At 45.2% G+C, this 18,302-nt stretch overlaps 1 protein-coding gene across 6 annotated transcripts in view; it reads left to right on the top strand.

Moving 5' to 3' along the window:
* The window catches only part of TDRD10 (tudor domain containing 10), a 75,109-nt gene extending 56,807 nt beyond the window's left edge, over positions 1-18,302 (top strand). For all 6 annotated transcript variants that reach the window (XM_024748136.1, XM_024748137.1, XM_024748139.1 and 3 more), the window contains 7 exons: positions 11,783-11,825; positions 12,488-12,578; positions 13,445-13,592; positions 13,842-13,987; positions 14,217-14,371; positions 17,576-17,646; positions 17,852-18,302. In XM_024748136.1, the coding sequence (XP_024603904.1) occupies positions 11,783-11,825; positions 12,488-12,578; positions 13,445-13,592; positions 13,842-13,987; positions 14,217-14,371; positions 17,576-17,646; positions 17,852-17,884 (687 nt within the window). In that variant the 3' untranslated portion in view covers positions 17,885-18,302. The remainder of the gene's footprint in view (positions 1-11,782; positions 11,826-12,487; positions 12,579-13,444; positions 13,593-13,841; positions 13,988-14,216; positions 14,372-17,575; positions 17,647-17,851) is intronic.

Below are 18,302 nucleotides of genomic sequence, written 5' to 3'. Positions count from 1 at the left end.
GTGGTTTGCCAACAATCTTTGGTGTTCTTTGGCTTATCGATGTGTCACTCCAATCTTCTGTCTTCACATAACATTCTCCTTGTGTGTCTTCATATTGTCTTCCCTCTGTGTCTGGCTCTGTGTCCAAATTTCCTCTTTTTATAAGGAAACTCATATTGGATTAGGACCCACCCTAGTGACTGTTTTACCTTGCTTACCTCTATAAAGACCCTGTTTCCAAATAAGGTCGCATTCTGAAGTACTGGGGGTTAGGCATTCAACATACATTTTTTGAAGGGGGGAAATAATTCAACTTATAACAGATATTGAATTTTGTCAAATGCTTTTTTCTGTATTGAATGATATGATCATGTGATGTTTTTTCTTTAGCCTGTTAATATGGATTACCTTGACTGAGTTTTCAAATATTGAACCAACCTTGCATTCTTGGAATAAACCCCACTTGGTCATGGTGTATAATTATTTTTATATATTGCTGAATTCTATTTGATAATACTTTGTTAAGGACTTTTGCATCTATTTTCATGAAAGATATCGATCTGTAGGTTTTTTGTTTTTTGTGGTACTATCTTTGGTTTTAGTATCATGGTAATACTATCCCTATAAGATGAATTGGGGAGTGTTCCCTCCTTTTGGAAAAGACTATATAGAACTGTGTTAATTTTTCTTAAATGTTTGGTAGAATTCTCCAGTGAAACCATCTGGGCTTGGAGATTTTCTTTCTTGCTTGCTTGCTTTCTTTCCTTTCTTTTCTTTCTTGCTCTCTTCCTCTCTTGCTCTCTCTCTCTCTCTCTTTCTCTCTCCCTCTCTTTCTCTCTTTCCTTCCTTCCCTTTCCTTTCCTTTCCTTTCCTTCCCTTTCCTTCCCTTCCCTTTCCTTTCCTTTCCTTTCTTTCCTTTCTTTCTTTTCTTTCCTTCCTGTGCTGCATGGCTTGTGGGATCTCAGGTCTCAGGTCCCCAACCAGGGATTGAACCTGGGCCCCCGACCGTGACAGCGCTGAGTCCTAACTACTGACCTGACCACCAAGGAATTCCTGAGATTTTTTTAACTTAAGAGTTCAGTTTCTTTAACAGTAATGGGGCTCTTCAAATCATCTATTTCAGATTGGGTGAGTTTTTATAGTTTTTGAGGAAGTGGTACATTTTGTCTGAGTTGTCAAACTTCTTGTTTGAAATTTATGTTTGTATTTATGTGTAGAGTTGTTCTTGGTATTCCCTTGCTATCTTTTTGATATCTGCGAGGTCTGTAGTGATAGCCCATTTTGCTCCTGATACTGGCAATTCGTGTCTTCCCATTTTCTTTTCATTCTTGCTGGATGTTTATTAATTTTGTTTATCCTTTCAAAGAACCAGCTCTTTGTTTTATTGATTTTCTCTATTTTTTTTTTTTCAGTTTCATTGATTTCTGCTCTTAGTTGCTTTCTTTGTTCTGTTTTCTTTGGCTTTTAGCTTTTCTTCTTTTTATTCCCCCCTTAGGATCAAAGCTGAAATCATTCATTTGTAACTATTTTATTTCCTAATATAGGCTTTTAGTGCTATAAATTTCTCTTTATGTGTACTTGTATTCCACAGATTTTGATATTTTTCAGTTTCATTTTTGTTATGTCTTTATTGAGTTCAAAATATTTTCTAATTTTCCTTTTGATTTCTTCATTGTGTGGAGTTTTCTTGAAGTGTGTTATTTGATTTCCAAATATTTGGATATTTCCGCATATTTTCAGTTATTGATTTCTAATTTAATTCTTTTGTGGTTAGTGAGCATACTTCATATGATTTGAATCCTTTTACACTTATTGAGACTTATTTCATGGCCCAGGATATAGTCTGTCTTGGTATATGTTGTATGGGCACTTGTAAAGATGTGTATTCTGCTGTTATTGGGTGGGGTGTCCTGTACATGTTGACTGGATCCTGTTGGTCAATGGTATTGTTAAGTTCTATATCCTTGTTGATTTTCTGATTAGTTGTTCTGTCAGTTGTTAAAAGGGGTGTTGAAGTCTCCAATTATAATTGTGGATTTGTGTAGTTCTCCTTTCAATTCTATTAGTTTTTGCATTTTATATTTTGCAGCTCTGTCGTTTGGTGCATATACATTTAGGATTACTATGTATTCTTGGTGGAATGATGCTTCTATAATTATATAATATCCCTTTCTGTGATTTTTCTCTTAGTGATTTTTCTGTGATGTTTATTTTATCTGATAGTAATATAACCATGTCCTTTGATTATGTTTGCATGCCTCTTATCTTTGTACTTTAAACCCAACTATGTCATTATATTTGAAGCGAGCTTTTTGTGGACAGCATATAGTTGGGTCACATTTTTTTTTTTTTGCGGGCCTCTCACTGTTGTGGCCTCTCCCATTGAGGAGCACAGGCTCCGGACACGCAGGCTCTGGATGCGCAGGCTCAGCGGCCATGGCTCACGGGCCCAGCCGCTCCGCGACATGTGGGATCTATTTTCACAATATTGATTCTTCCCATCCAAGAACACGGTATATCTCTCTATCTGTTTGTGTCATCTTTGATTTCATTCATCAGTGTCTTACACTTTTCCGAGTATAGGTCTTTTACCTCCTTAGGTAGGTTTATTTCTAGGTATTTTATTTTTTTTGTTGCAATGGTGAATGGGATTGTTTCCTTAATTTCTCTTTCTGATCTTTCATCGTTAGTGCATAGGAATGCAAGAGATTTCTGTGCATTAATTTTGTATCCTGCAACTTTACCAAATTCATTTATTAGCTCTAGTAGTTTTTTTTTTTTTCCCCAAATATTTATTTATTTATTTTTGGCTGCGTCTGGTCTTTGTTGCTGCGCCGGGCTTTCTCTAGTTGTGGCGAGTGGGGGCTACTCTTCGTTGCAGTGCGCAGGCTTCTCATTGCGGTGGCTTCTCTTGTTGCAGAGCACGGGCTCTAGGGCACACAGGCTTCGGTAGTTGTGGCACACGGGCTTAGTTGCTTCTCGGCATGTGGGATCTTCCCAGACCAGGGCTTGAACCCGTGTCTCCTGCATTAGCAGGCAGATTCTTAACCACTGTGCCACCAGGGAAGCCCAGCTCTAGTAGTTTTCTGGTGGCATCTTTAGGATTCTCTATGTACAATATCATGTCATCTGCTAGTTTTATTTCTTTTCCAGTTTGTATTCTTTTATTTCTTTTTCTTCTCTGATTGCCATGGCTAGGACTTGCAAAACTATGTTGAATAATAGTGGTAAGAGTGGCCATCCTTGTCTTTTTCCTGATCTTAGAGGAAATGCTTTCAGTTTTTCACCATTGAGAATGATATTTGCTGTGGATTTGTCTAATATGGCCTTTATTATGTTGAGGTAGTTTCCCTCTATGTCCACTTTCTGGAGGGTTTTTATCATAAGTGGGTGTTAAAGAAGAAAAGAAGGAAAGAAGGAAAGGAGGAAAGAAAGAAAGGAAGGAGGGAGGGTGGGAGGGACAGTGGGAGGAAGGAGGGAAGGAAGGAAAAAAGAGAGAAAGAAGGTAAAGTAAAATAAAATAGAGTAAATTATAGTAAAATTATTAAATTAAAAAATAATTATTAAGAAAAAAAACAGATGGATAGAATCTTAGGACAAATGGTGGAAGCAAAGCTATACAGACAAAATCTCACACAGAAGCATACTTCTAAGAATTTGTCCATTTCTTCCAGATTGTCCATTTTATTGGCATAGAGTTGCTTGTAGTAGTGTCTTATGATGCTTTGTATTTCTGCAGTGTTCGTTGTAACTTCTCCTTTTTCATTTCTAATTTTAATTGATTTGAATCCTCTCCCTCTTTTTCTTGATGAGTCTGGCTAAAGGTTTATCTATTTTGTTTATCTTCTCAAAGAACCAGCTTTTAGTTTTATTGATCTTTGCTATTGTTTTCTTTGTTTCTATTTCATTTATTTCTGCTCTGATCTTTATGATATCTTTCCTTCTACTAACTTTGGGTTTGTGTTTTTTTGCAATTGAAATATTTTTTTATAATTTATTTTACTGAAGTATAGTTGATTTACAATGTGTTAATTTCTACTGTGCAGCAGAATGAGTCACTTATACATATATGTACATTCTTTTTCATATTATTTTCCATTATGGTTTATCACAGGATACTGGATGTAGTTCCCTGTTCTATACAGTAGGACCTCGTTATTTATCCATTGTATATATAAAAGTTTGCATCTGCTAATCCCAAACTCCCAACCAATTAACTTTGAGTTTTGTTTGTTCTTCTTTCTCTAGTTCCTTTAGGTGTCAGTTTACATTGTTTATTTGAGATTTTTCTTGTTTCTTGAAGTAGGCTTGTATTGCTATAAACTTCCCTCTTAGAACTGCTTTTGCTGCATCCCATAGGTTTTGGATCATCGTGTTTTCATTGTCAGTTGTCTCTAGGTATTTTTTGATTTCCTCTTTGATTTCTTCAGTGATCTCTTGGTTATTTAGTAACGTATTGTTTAGCCTCCATGTGTTTGTGTTTTTTACGTTTTTTTCCCTTGTAATTGATTTCTAATCTCTTAGTGTTGTGGTTGGAAAAGATGCTTGATATGATTTCAACTTCCTTAAATTTACTGAGGCTTGATTTGTGACCCGAGTTTTGATCAGTCCTGGAGAATGTTCCTTGTGCACTTGAGAAGAAAGTGTAATCTGCTAATTTGTTGCATTTAATGTTGTCCCAGCGGTCTCTTAGGCTGTCTTCATTTCTTTTCATTCTTTTTTCTTTAGTGTGTTCCATGGCAGTGGATTTCACCATTCTGTCTTCCAGGTCACTTATCCATTCTTCTGCCTCAGTTATTCTGCTATTGATTCTTTCTAGTGTACTTTTCATTTCAGTTATTGTATTGTTCATCCCTTTTGTTTGTTCTTTAATTCTTCTAGGTCTTTGTTAAGCATTTCTTGCATCTTCTCGATCTTTGCCTCCATTCTTTTTCTGAGGTTCTGGATCATCTTCACTATCATTATTCTGAATTCTTTTTCTGGAAGGTTGCCTATCTCCACTTCAGTTAGTTGTTTTTCTGGGGTTTTATCTTGTTCCTTCATCTGTACAAAGTCCTCTGCCTTTTCATTTTGTCTGTCTTTTTGTGAAAGTAGTTTTCCTTCCACAGGCTGCAGAATTGTAGTTCTTCTTGCTTCTGCTGTAGTGTTTTTTAAGTGTATCTCTTTGTATACCTTTTTAAGTGGTTGCTCTAGATGTTATATATACATAACATAGTCTATGCCTGTTGACTTTACTGGTTTGAGTTAAGTATAGAAACCCTATTTCTCTCTACGCTCCCCTGTTTATAATGTAATTTTAAAAAATATGTCCTCTGTGTTCATTTAGAACCATATTGGACAGTTACAATTTTTATTTCAACTGTCAAACATAATTTAGAAAACTCATGAGAAGAAAACCTATTGTACGTACCCATATTTTTTCTTACCACGTTCTTTCTTACTTTCTGATGTTTCAAGGTTCCAGTAAAGTCAGCCACCTCTGAAGCTACTGGTTTTCACAGCTTTGCCTACTGTGGTAGAACTATCAGCCAAAGGACCAGAGAGTGGGAGAAGCTCCAGACTGACACACCTTAGTCTCATATTCTTATCCAAGGGCCTGTAGTTTTCGGTTGTTGTTGTTTTTTAACAGATACCCTGTTTTTTGTATGCTTCTGTTCAATTTCCAGAATACTGAAATGGTTGTTTTTGACAATTTTGTCAATTTTTATAATAGCTTTTGGGGGAGAGGATTTATCAATCGAAATATCTTGTAGTAGAATTGTTTTAGAGAAGAGTAAAGGTAAAATGAGGGGATCAGTGGTGCAACAGAAACATGCAGGAAGAGTTCAGGTCAACGTGGGAGAGAAAATATCAAATGATATAACAGAGTCTCCCAGGAGTGAAGGATATGTTTTTAGTTTGAAAGCAACCATTGAGTACCTAGGATAATCACTGGGAAAATAAAAACCTACACCAAGACACATTATAGAAATATTTTAGAGTATTGGATAAAGCTTCAGAAAGAGAATCCACATTGAAGGGTATAGGATTGGAAAGTGTCATTAAATTTTGTAGGAAGATAATGTCTAACCCCCAATCTGTTCTTAATTAAATTACTCTAGAATGAAGGTAGAATAAGGACTTGTTCACAAATGTAGGGTCTCAAAAAATGTATGTCCCATGTAGCTGCTCTCAGAAAGCTATGGAGGGATATGCACCAATACAATGAAGCAATAAGGCAAAAAATGAGGGAAGCTGGGAGCAGGAGGTCCAACCCAGGAGGGGGACCTGAGACTTCCCAGATGATGACAAAGAGGTAGAACACTTGTTATTGCAGCACTCAGTCCAGCCAGAGCAGGATGATGTGAGACTCCAGGGTGACATTTGTATGAAGAAAAGTATAAAAGCGACTGGAGAGGTGTTATAAAGAGCCATTGGGGGGTGTGGGAAAACTTAGCCAGAGATTTAAGGAAGTCCAAGTAAATGGAGGGGAAAAAAGGAGCAGTTAATTCCTGGAGAAGGTTGTGTAAGGATAAAAGTAATCATAATACATACTTTTTTTTAATATTAAAATTTTTAAAAATTTATTTATTTATTTTAATTAATTATTTGGGCTGTGCCAGGTCTCAGTTTGTGGCACGTATGATCTTTGTTGCGGCATGCATGTGGGATCTAGTTCCCCGGCCGGGGATTGAATCCGGGCCCCCTGCATTAGGAGCAAAGAGTCCTGCTCACTGGACCACCAGGGAAGTCCCATTAATATTAAAATTAAAAAAAAATTTTCATAGTCTGTAACTTGATTCAGCAGCAATTGGTATTTATATAGTCACATAATAATGAGAACACTGGACAGTTTGAGCAGGGAGCGACATAACCAGATTTCACGAACGTACACTAAAAAATCAACTATTGAAGTATTACGTAAAATAAACCCCTTTTAGGTGTACAGTTTGATGAATTTTGACAAGTGTATGCAGCCATGTAACCACCATCACAATCAAATATAGACCGTTTCAGTCACCCAAAAGGTTCTCTTGTGCCCTATCCCAGCTTTGTGCCCCGCAGGCAGTGACTGACCTGTTTTCTATCACTTTAAATGAGATTTATCCTTTTTAGAGTTTGGTGTAATGGAATCATGCCATATGTGCTTCTTTGTGTGTCGTTTCTTTCACTCAGCAGAATGTTATTGAGATTCATCCATGCGATGGCACCATCAGCAATTCTTTTTTTAATGCTAAGTGGTGTTCTCTTGTATGGATGTGCCACCATTAGTTCATCTATTCACCGAGATTTAGGTTCTAAAGGGACCCTGTGGAATAGACTCCAGGGGCCAGAGTGGAAGCAGAAGACCTGTCTCAGGTGGTCCAGGTAAGAGATGCAAGTGTCTGTTCCTCCAGCCCCAGTGCCATTCCCCAAACACACCAAGCACATCCCCACCTTAGGGCCTCAGGTGTTCCCAGCTGGAAGGCTCGTCTCCCAGGTGTCTGTGGGTTTGCCTTCTCACTTCATTTAGGCGTCTGTTCAGCCATCACTCCCTCCCCCACCACTGCCCGCTTGTCCCCTCTCCTTGACTTGCGTTTCTTCTTTGCCCTTATGGTCATTGACCTTATACCTCTTTGTATACTTCTTGTCTGCTGCCCCCACCAAGAGTGTGAGCTTCATGGTGGCCATGTCTAGAATGTACACATTTTATAAATATGTGTGGAGTGACTCAGTGTGGCTCCCTGAGAGCAAGGTCTGTGTCTATCACCTGTGAAGTACAAGGTGTGGTACTGGGTGGCAGTCGAGGGTTAAAGCTGTATTAAATTTCCACGTGGATGTGCCCTTCAGGTGACTCCAGGTGCAGTTCCCCGGGTAGAGACAGGGCCTTAAAAGTGATGGCCAGGGTGACCACAGTGGGCCAGGGGTGTGGCAGTGAGCAGTCTCAGGGAGGCCACCACTTTTCTGAGTGTCATTTGAGGCCTGTGACCCCCACCCCCCAGTACTGGTTGGAGAGCTTCTCCCTGGTGTGCAGAGGAACCGGATGGGACCCTCCCCCAACCCCGCCCCCAAACGCCTTCTGGCCACTGACCTTTGTGTACCCTGTGTTTTCTCTCCCACTGCTGGGACTCACCAGCGTGATGCTGGACCAGGCCACCTCTTGGAACGCTTGACCAGCTGGTAGTAATGTCCCAGAACAAAGTAAAGAGCATTAACAGCTGTTGATTGATTGGGTGTAGAGTAACTGCTTATAGCAACAATAGAACTTAATTACAATCTGCTGGTTTGGCAGCTACCGAGGTGCTGCCTTGATCTCTGTAGCTTCCAGGTGGCCACTTCTGTGCTGCAGACATCCTGAAATGTGAGGTTTGTTTTTGGATGATGTGTCTGCTGTGGTGGTTCAATGATAATTGTATAGATTTTCCTCTGAAACTTAATTTCACAAACTGGCAAAACAGGCTTGTTATATTTATCTCTTAAATCATTAGGGAATAATAATTAGACCCCAAATGGTTTTAAATGTTTCTGTATTAATAGTAATTTTGAGCCTGAAACCACCGCTAATAATTGGTTCTTGGGATTGGTATTTGGAACTGTCTTAGGAGATTCTAAATAAAAAGGCACCTTCTGTGCTTGGCTAGAGGACAGTTTTTTTTTTTTTTTTTTGCAGTACGTGGGCTTCTCACTGTTGTGGCCTCTCCTGTTTTGGAGCACAGGCTCCAGACGCGCAGGCTCAGCGGCCATGGCTCATGGGCCTAGCCGCTACGCGGCATGTGGGATCCTCCCGGACCGGGGCACGAGCCCGTGTCCCCTGCATCGGCAGGCGGACTCTCAACTGCTGCGCCACCAGGGAAGCCCTAGAGGACAGTTTTTAACAGTCACTTTGCTTTGTTGTAGGTAAACAGCAGGGGCAGAATGGTTTAGCGTGGAGATTTGATTTGGGCCCCATCGGTGGACAGCGGTAGTTCAGTCACGGAGGGCTCACTCTGCGGGCTGTGTTCTGATCGCTTTGCTGTATGAACCTGTTTAAATACAGCAGTAGGTCCTGCTACTCTCCCATCCTGCAGGTGGGGGCACCAAGTAACCAGGCCAAAGTTAAGGAGCCAGTCAGTTCTGGAACCAGTATTGGCGTCCAGTCTGACTCCAGAACCTGTACTTTTAACCTCTCTTATACTGCTTCCATTTATTGAGCACCTATTTCATGTCAGTGTCCTGAACAGATACTGGTCCAACTAAATCCTCACATCAGGTGTGATTCGTGGTATTGAAGAAGAAGCCAAGGCTTAGATTAAGAATTTGCCCCGGTCCATCTCTCCTCTCTCCCTCCTTCCTTCTCTTTTTCTTCTCTCTGTCACATATATTTACTAAGAGATTAATATGTATCAGACACTGTTCCGGGCTCCAGGGTTACCTCAGCAATGAAGGTAATTGTCAAAAGACAGATGTGATTCACATTCTCATAATGTTTAAATTCCAGTGGAAAGACACATAATAGTGAACCAATAAATAAGTGAATACATAAGAAAATGCCCCCCCCCAAAAAAAGAGAGAGAGAAAAAAAGAAAATGTCAATAGTGTTACCAACCAGGGTTCTTGGCATCCTTAATCAATAGAAATTGATAATGGGCCAGACAAGAAGTTCATGGCGTTATTGGGGCCCCTCCTGCAGCAGTGGGGGGTAGTGAAAACAAGCAACAGGTTCCCTTGCCGGTTCCCCAAGGCAGGGAGAGCTGGTTCGTATATGGGGTGAGGGGAGGGGTGTGTCTAGCGCTCAGGCCAGAGGGGCGCTTAGGAGGTCTGCCCACCCCTTTGGTGATGGTGTGTGCAGGGGGCTTGTGCAGTACCCTGCTTTTGCTCCCGGCTCTTCAGAAATGGCAGCTGGGTTTTGGGTTTTCCGTCTTTTTTGTATCTTTGCCCCAACTGCACACGCACGCAGGTATTTTTAGTCCCTCATAGTTTCCTTGTATTTCATTGCTTGAGGAGACGTGTGTCCAGGTACAAGCACAGCAGCAAAGGGTCCCAGGGCCCAGCCTGTCTCAACAGTAAGTACCAGACAGAGAACTGAAATAAGGTGATGTGATAGAGAGGAGAGGGGTCACTTAGATGGTTCTTAGGGAGTCCTCTTTGTGAGGAAGTGACCTCTCAGCTGAGCTCTGGATGACAAGTCAGCCTACCCTGGGTAAGACCAGGGAAAGAACATTCCAGACAGAGGGGCCACCTACAAATGCCTACAGAGTGTGACATGGGGGGAAATGGGGTAAGTGGGCAGAGAAGAGGTCAGTGGGAAGGAGGGTAGATCATGGTGGCCTTGGTGAGCCCACCTGGAGACTTGGAGTTTTATTTGTAAGCACAATGGGAAGGTGTTGGAAGGTTTTAATCAGGTGAGTGATGTGATCTGATTTTGGTTTGTAAGAGGTTGTGTTGTCTTCTGGGTGGGGACTGGATTGCAGGAGCCTGTGTGGCAGCGTCTTTGGACATGGTTGTTACGGTCCTGGTAAGAGATGGTGATGGCTAGTATTGGGGTGGTGGAGATGGAGAGAGAGGAGTATGTGGGTTTGGGTGTGTTTTGGAGGAAGAGACGGCTTAACTTGCTGATGAATTTGATGCAGAGCTAGAAAGAGACGAGTTTGGCCTGAGCCGCTGGGTAGATAATGATGCAGCTTACTAAAATTGAGAAAGCCGAGGTGAAGCAGCTTGCGGAGGGTCCGTTTTAGACATGCTGAGTTTGTGTACCTCTTGGTTGGCCTGTCAAGGAGGCGTCTCTATGAGGCCTGACTGGAAGGAGACAGGACTCTAGACACCCCTTTCAGTGAAGGGAGCAGAGAAACGTGGTCGCCAGAGGGGCTGGGGGGTGAGGCAGGGTCTTTGCAAACATGGATAATGGAGCATGTTTGTTTCCTGGTGGGAGGTGTCCACCGGGAGAGAGATGGCAGTAGAGGAGAAGGGGCGTGGCTGCAGGGGTGTTGCCCTCCAGAAGGTGAGACAGTGCCAGCCCCAGAGCCAGACCCTTCTGAAAAGGTACCATAGGGGTGTTGCCCTCCAGAAGGTGAGACAGTGCCAGCCCCAGAGCCAGACCCTTCTGAAAAGGAAGCAGAGGGATGGCAGGGAGGGCGGGGCTGGGGGGTGGTGGTGTGGGTGGTGAGAGGATGAGGGGCCTCCCATCCAGTTGCTTCCAGTTTTCTCCTGATGAAGAGGCAGGTTCATAGGGTGGGCGGAGGGTGGGAGTATGGAGGGTTTGAAGAGAGGAGGGGGTGAGGTGTTGTCTCACTAGGGGCTTACCATGGGATTGTGGCATGTCCATTTGAGAACAGTGGCCGCATGTGTTCTCAGGTAGCGGTCAGCGGGGAGTGGGGTAAGCAGCGAAGCGGCAGGCGTGCAGATCCGTGGGTGTAACCAGGGCGGGGGATTTTCCAGGTGTGGACGGTGGAGCAAGGGAAGCCAGCATGGGTTGAGGGCTGCAGGATTGTAGTCTTTCTGTCTCCACCCAGTCCTGCTGCCAGAGTAACCATTTCCACCTCTTTCCCCCCTAAGAAGTGCCCGCAGGGGCCTCCCGGGCTAAGCAGTGCTGGGCTTCTGTGCCTGTAGGTACCGACGAACACCCCCGGCAGCACCTCCCTCCCTCCTCCCTTCCTGTTCCGTGAACCTCTTGTCTTTGGTTGACTCAGGACCCACCCCCCCGAGAGAAAGGAGAAAGTGGAGCAAGCCCCAAAAGTCAGCTGAAGCCTGTGTCTGCACAGGGGCTGTTGCTGCGCTGTCTCCAGATCTGCTTGGAGAGACGCAACATGTAAACCAGTGAAACGAATACTGCTATGCCTGAGTGGTACCTTTTCTTTTTCTCCCTAAGGGTTTGGAGAAGACCTCTGGTCAAGGATTTGCTAGAACCACTGGTGAGATCCTGAGCTGCCATCTGTTCCCAGGACATGTCTTTGCAGCTCCTGATTCACTTCTCCCAGCCTCCCTTCCAGCTTTGTCCCACGCTGACCCCTCAGTGTAGGAAATATCCCTTTCTATTCCTCTAGGATGCATTCTTTTAATTAATTAACTTATTAATTTTTATTTTTGGGGGGGCTGCATTGGGTCTTCATAGCTGCACGAGGGCTTTCTCTAGTTGCAGTGCACGGGCTTCTCATTGCGTTGGCTTCTCTTGCTGCGGAGCATGGGCTCTAGGCACATGGGCTTCAATAGTTGTGGCTCGCGGGCTCTAGAGCGCAGGCTCGGTAGTTGTGGCGCATGGGCTTAGTTGCTCCGCGGCATGTGGGATCTTCCCAGACCAGGGCTTGAACCCGTGTCCCCTGCATTGGCAGGCGGGGTCTTAACCACTGCGCCACCAGGGAAGCCTCCTTAGGATGCTTTCTTGATTAAAGAATGTCATCCAGCAAACCGTCCCCATCCAGCTGAGGATGTGGAGGCCGAGACCCAGAAGGATGTAGCTTCACTTCCCATCTCATCCTGCCCCTGAGGGTGGGGCCAGGGCCTTCTGGGGGGCAGGTGGGGTACGGTCCTCTGAGACAGCCCTGGTGCCTCCAGAACACAACCTTCTGCTTTCCAGCTTCTACACAGCTCGTTCCTAAAGCTTCTGTTGACCCCTGTAAGACAGAGAAACCGAGGACAAGCATCTTTGCAGTTCCCATGGAAATGAGGTGAGCGGAGGTGTAGAGAGGCCGCTGGCAAAGGACAACTGTAAACGTCTGCTCAGTCCCTAGAGGGTGGCAGCAAGGATGGTACTGGGGAGGGGGATAAAGTTTTCAGGAGCTCCTGCGTCAGACCCAGGCTCTAAGGCTGTGACCCACAGTGACTTACACAGTCTGTCTCCATTTCTGTACAGTGATGGCCTGTGACTCTCCCCTACCCTGGATGCCATGAGATCGGCATGTCCACCACATCTTCTGCTTTAACGGCAGACACCATTCTTAGTGTCAGTGATGCCAGACTATTCTGTTTGACTTGAAATGCTATAGGATGTATGTTTTTTGTTTCGTTTTTCTAAATGGCAGGTCTGCCTTTCTAACCATGTGTGACTTAGGCGATAGAGTTAGTGGAGTGGTGGGATGAGGTGCGGCATGTGCTTAAACACAGGGAGGAGTGGTGGGATGAGGTGCGGCATGTGCTTAAACACAGGGAGGAGTGGTTTGGGCGTTGCAGACGTGTCCTGCATTGTGGACGGTCCAAACTTGCATCACTTGAGGTTCATGAATCACTCAGGCAGGCCCAAGGTCAGCCCAGTGAGGGCTTTTGCCCATCTCTCTCTGTGGAGTTCCCTGGTGTGTTTTTATTTCCCTCTGCCTCTCCCCTTCCCCAGACTCTCCAACATCTGTGTCCCCTGGCGTGGTGCTTCCTTTGCTCTGCGTTATGATTACTTGGGCACTTGTCTTGTTGCCACCCTGGGCGGGGGGTTGCACAGCCCTCTTGTCAGGGTGACTCTCCTGCCCAGCATCCTCCAGGACAGGTGTTGGTTGAATCACTCCTGTGTTCACTCCCTTCCCTTTGTTCCCTGTTCTTCCTGCAGAGGGTCCTTCTTGGCGCTGCTCTTGAGGGAATGCTTCCGAGACCTGGGCTGGCTGGCCACCATCCACAGCGTCGGCGGGGACGTGGGGCTGTTGGTGACCAGTATTGTCCCTCAGACCCCCTTCTTCTGGGCCATGCATGTCACGGAGGTACAGGCCTGTTGGTGGTCCTCTTGGGCTTCGGTGCCACCTCATGGGGCCCTGCTGGGGTCAGCGTGCTGATGGGGGCCCATCAGCGGTGGACATCCAGAGTGGCTGCACTCTGATCCCTGGTCCCACGTCGTACCTTCAGTTCCCTTGGGGTGGATCGGCGGTGCTGATGTAACAGGTGACACCTGCAGAGACAGACGTGCAACGTGGGGCAGGCAGCGAGGCCCATGGCGTTTGTACCGTCCACAGACGCTGCACCAGAACATGCAGGCGCTGTTCAGAGCCCTGGCCGAGGCAGAGGAGCAGCAGCCCTACCTGCACGACTCGGCTGTGCGGCGCGGGACCCGCTGTCTGGCCGAGTACCAGCTGGGTGATTACGGATGGGCCTGGAACAGGTGTGTACCAGGCAGGGCTGGAGGTTTGCTTCTCCATTCTCTGGACTCTTGTTTCTTTGCTGCTGCTTCCTCTCTCAAGATACCTCTCCTCTGATCACCTCTCCATCCAAGGTGGGGAACAGCGTAGGAAACTCCCATCCCTCTTAGCCCAGACCTTCAATCCCTCTCCGTGAGGACTGCTGTGCGTGCCACCAGGTGAGATGAGCCTCCTCTCCCTCCCTCTGGCCAGGTGCTGGGTGCTGGACCGAGTGGACTCCTGGGCTGTTGTCACGTTCATCGATTTCGGCCAGTCGGCCACCATCCCAGTGCAATCCCTGCGCAGCCTGGATAGTGACGATTTCTGGACCATCCCCCCCCTGGCTCAGCCATTCATGCTGGAGAAAGGTAAGGTGCCCTCCACCCTCCTGAGCACTCGGAGACAGGAGATGCTGTGCGCGCCTCTGGGACCTCGGCGGGAATGGCGTCCGGGGCAGCTGAGGCCCTCAGGATGCCTGCCCTTCAGCCTCTATTCTTTTGATCTCACCCCGGTTTTCAGCATCTGCCCCTTGCAAAGCTGCTTCTTGAGAACTGTTTTTCACACCTGGTCTCTCTGAGCAACGAGATCTGGAAAGGAACCTCAGGTGCTGCCCGAAGGCTGAGTTCTCTGGGTGGAGTGAGGGGAGGGCAAGCCTCCCGGTCTCGCTTCTGCCAGAGTGGCTCAGCTTCCATCTGTTTCACGTACATTGAGTTTTGCTTAAGATTTCTTTAGAGAAGCATTCTGTGTAGAAGAAAACTGGAATTTGGAGACCAACGATAGGGGTTAGAGCATTTGGACTCAGCATCTCCCCCAATGTGCTGTTTGTTACTTTATTTTTTTCTTTTCTTTTTTAAATTGAAGTATAGTTGATTTATAATATTGTGTTAGTTTCAGGTCTACAGCAAAATGATTCAGTTATACATATATATTTCAGATTCTTTTCCATTAGAGGTTATTACAAGATGTTGACTACAGTTCCCTGTGCTATACAGTAAATCTTTATTGTTTATCTATTTTACGTATAATGGTGTGTATCTATTAATCCCATACTCCTAATTTATCCCTCCCCTCCCCACTTCCCCGTTGGTAACCATAAGTTTGTTTTCTATGTCTGTGAGTCTGTTTCTGTTTTGTAAATAAGTTCATTTGTATTATTTTTAAGATTCCACATATAAGTGATATATTTGTCTTTCTCTGTCTGACTTACTTCACTTAGTATGATAATCTCTAGGTCCATCCATGTTGCTGCAAATGGCACTATTTCATTCTTTTTTGTGGCTTCTTTATCCATTCATCTGTTGATGGACATTTAGGTTGCTTCCATGTCTTGGCTTTTGTAAATAGTGGTGCTATGAACATTGGGGTACATGTATCTTTTTGAATCAGAGTTTTTGTCTTTTCCGGATATATGCCCAGGAGTGGGATTGCAGGATCATATGGTAACTCTATTTTTAGTTTTTTAAGGAACCGCCATACTGTTTTCCATAGTGGCTGTACCAATTTACATTCCCACCAACAGTGTAAGAGGGTTTCCTTTTCTCCACACCCTCTCCAGCATTTATTATTTGTAAACTTGGTGAAGATGGCCATTCTGACTGGTGTGAGGTGATAACTCATTGTGGTTTTGATTTGCATTTCTCTAATAATTGTCGATGTTGAGCATCTTTCATGTGCCTGTTGGCCATCTGTATGTCTTTTTTTTTTTAATTTATTATTTTGGCTGCGTTGGGTCTTTGTTGCTGCTCATGGGCTTTGTCTAGTTGTGGCGAGCAGGGGCTACTCTTCGTTGTGGTGTGCGGGCTTCTCATTGCGGTGGCTTCTCTTGTTGCAGAGCACGGGCTCTAGGCACACTGGCTTCAGTAGTTGTGGTGCACCGGCTCAGTAGTTGTGGCTCACGGGTTCTAGTGCACAAGCTCAGTAGTTGTGGCACATGGGCTTAGTTGCTCCGCGGCATGTGGGATCTTCCCAGACCAGGGATTGAACTCGTGTGCCCTGCGCTGGCAGGCAGATTCTTAACCACTGTGCCACCAGGGAAGTCCTGTATGTCTTCTTTGGAGAAATGTCTATTTAGGTCTTCTGCCCATTTTTGATAGGGTTGTTGTTTTTTTGATATTGAGCTGTATGAGCTGTTTGTATATTTTGGAAATTAACCCCTTGTTGGTCGCATCATTTGTAAATATTTTCTGCCAATCCATCGGTTGTCTTTTCGTTTTGTGTATGGTTTCCTTTGCTGTGCAGAAGCTTTTAAAGTTTCATTAGGTTCCATTTGTTTATTTTTGCTTTTATTTTTCTTGCCTTGGGAGACTGATCTAAGAAAATATTGCTACGATTTATGACAGAATGTTTTGCCCGTGTTCTCTTCTAGGAGTTTTATGGTGTCATGCCTTATGTTCAAGTCTTTAAACCATTTTGAGTTTATTTTTGTATATAGTGTGAGGTGTTTGTTACTCTAGATCCAGGCACCTGTGGAGCCTCAGTTTCTACACCCTTGAAACGGAGAGGCCCCTTCTCGAGACTGGGGTTTAGGTGAGATGTGAAAGAGTGAAAGAATGCTTTGGGGGCTGAGGAGGAGAAGTGGATGTGGAGAAATACACATACAACACAAAATAAGATGGAAAAGCACCTCCCCAAAGTGCAGGGCCAAGCCACCCTGCTAGGCTGATGGGCACCACCCAGAGGTCACCTTGGGTCATTGCATGAAGAGGGCCCCTGCCTCTCGGCCTGGGGAGTAATGCCGGCAGACAGGACCTGGGAGCTTCTGGTGGGCTGAACCTGACTGCTTGGCTGTTGGAGGATGGCTCAGAGTAAGGAGCCCCTGCCCCAAAGAGCAGCTCCCAGCCTGTCAGAGGGGCCAGAGTGTGCAGCCCAGATATGTGGGTTCTCAGCTCTTGTGTGGACTTTGAGATGACCCCGAGGCCAGGTGGGCAGGTGTACAATTTTTCTCCCTTTATGCATGAGGAAAGTAAGCCTCAGGAAAATGAAAGGGACTTCTTCACGTTTCACAGCAAGAAAGTGGCATAGCTGGGGGTGGAACTGAGGTCTGACCCTTGATATGAGCCAGTTTCATGCATACAAACAGTCCCAGTTTGGCGGGGTGGCGGGAGCTGAGTAAGGGCAGATGTCCTGGAGAAAGGTGAGTGTCTGACCAGCGCCCTGCCCTGCCTTGTCCCAGCAGGTAGGAATGTGCACTCGTCACGGTAAAAAGGCTCTCTGCCTTTTAACCTCCATCTCTCCAGCCAAAACTCTCAGAGCAGAGTTGAATGAACAGTTTTCTGTCTCCAGAATTTCCATTAGGGAATGTGAAATCCCAGATCACTGTAATTATTTTAACAACAATAATGCCTCCTTTTACTTGCTCTTACTTTGCCCTCCCCTTCTCCTCCCTCTGCAGTGCTTATTATCTCACGATATCCTGGCAGCAGGGAATGAGTACTAACTAGCAGAGACTTGTCTGCAAGACCTGGTCTGCAGCCAGAACACTTCCCTGCAGCCCCGGCTTCTCACCTCCCTCCCTTGCTCCTTCTGCCTGACCAAGTGCCACCAAGGTTTTGTTGTTGTGTTTTGTTTTACAGATATTTGGAGTTCATATCAGGTTATCCATCGCATCCTCAAAGGGAAAATCACTGGTGCTTTGAACTTGGAGGTAACTGCTGGGTAGCTACTGTTCCCCTCCCCTCCCCTCCCCTCCCTCCCAGGGTCTCAGCTGCAGGCCCTGGCCTCGGCCTGGATGCTGCGGGTTTACCTGTCATTCCCTTAGAGGAAACAAACTGAAGTTGTCCAGGGGTTGTTGGGTGGACCACCTGGGGGCAGTCCTGCCTTCCCAATCAGATTTTCTCTTTCTCTTCCAGTTACACATTCTGAAGTTTGAAGAGTTTAAATAACATGGCTACAATCGGCACGTTTCTTCTCTTGTCTCGATTCAGCCTGCTCTACCCTTTCACTCTTGAGGCCTTGGGGGTGAAAAAGGCCACAGCGGTGCCCAGGATTGATTGGATTCCCCTTTGCCTTTCCCCCAGCTCACTCCTCAATTTGTCATGTGCCTTCCGTCCCCCAGCTCAGTGTGAACATTTGAACCAAACACGGGAAGCTTCCATGAGGTCGAAAGTCTGATGTAGCCATTGTATTCTTTCCTGTGTCTCTTCTTTGTACCTTCAGAGCATGATATAAGTTGCCCTGACAGATTCTGGAGAATGGAGGGGCCCACTCTTTAATTTTCCTGGCATTCTGTCGTAGAATCAGGTAGGGAGCACTTAAACATTGATGCATCGCCTTGGTGAATAAATGTTGGCATGCTTCACG

The sequence above is a fragment of the Neophocaena asiaeorientalis genome, unplaced genomic scaffold (genome assembly GCF_003031525.2).
Source record: "Neophocaena asiaeorientalis asiaeorientalis breed wild unplaced genomic scaffold, Neophocaena_asiaeorientalis_V1.1 scaffold76, whole genome shotgun sequence".
Classification (NCBI taxonomy): domain Eukaryota; kingdom Metazoa; phylum Chordata; class Mammalia; order Artiodactyla; family Phocoenidae; genus Neophocaena; species Neophocaena asiaeorientalis.
Note: the sequence above shows the minus strand (reverse complement) of the source record. Positions and strands in the feature narration are given on the sequence as shown.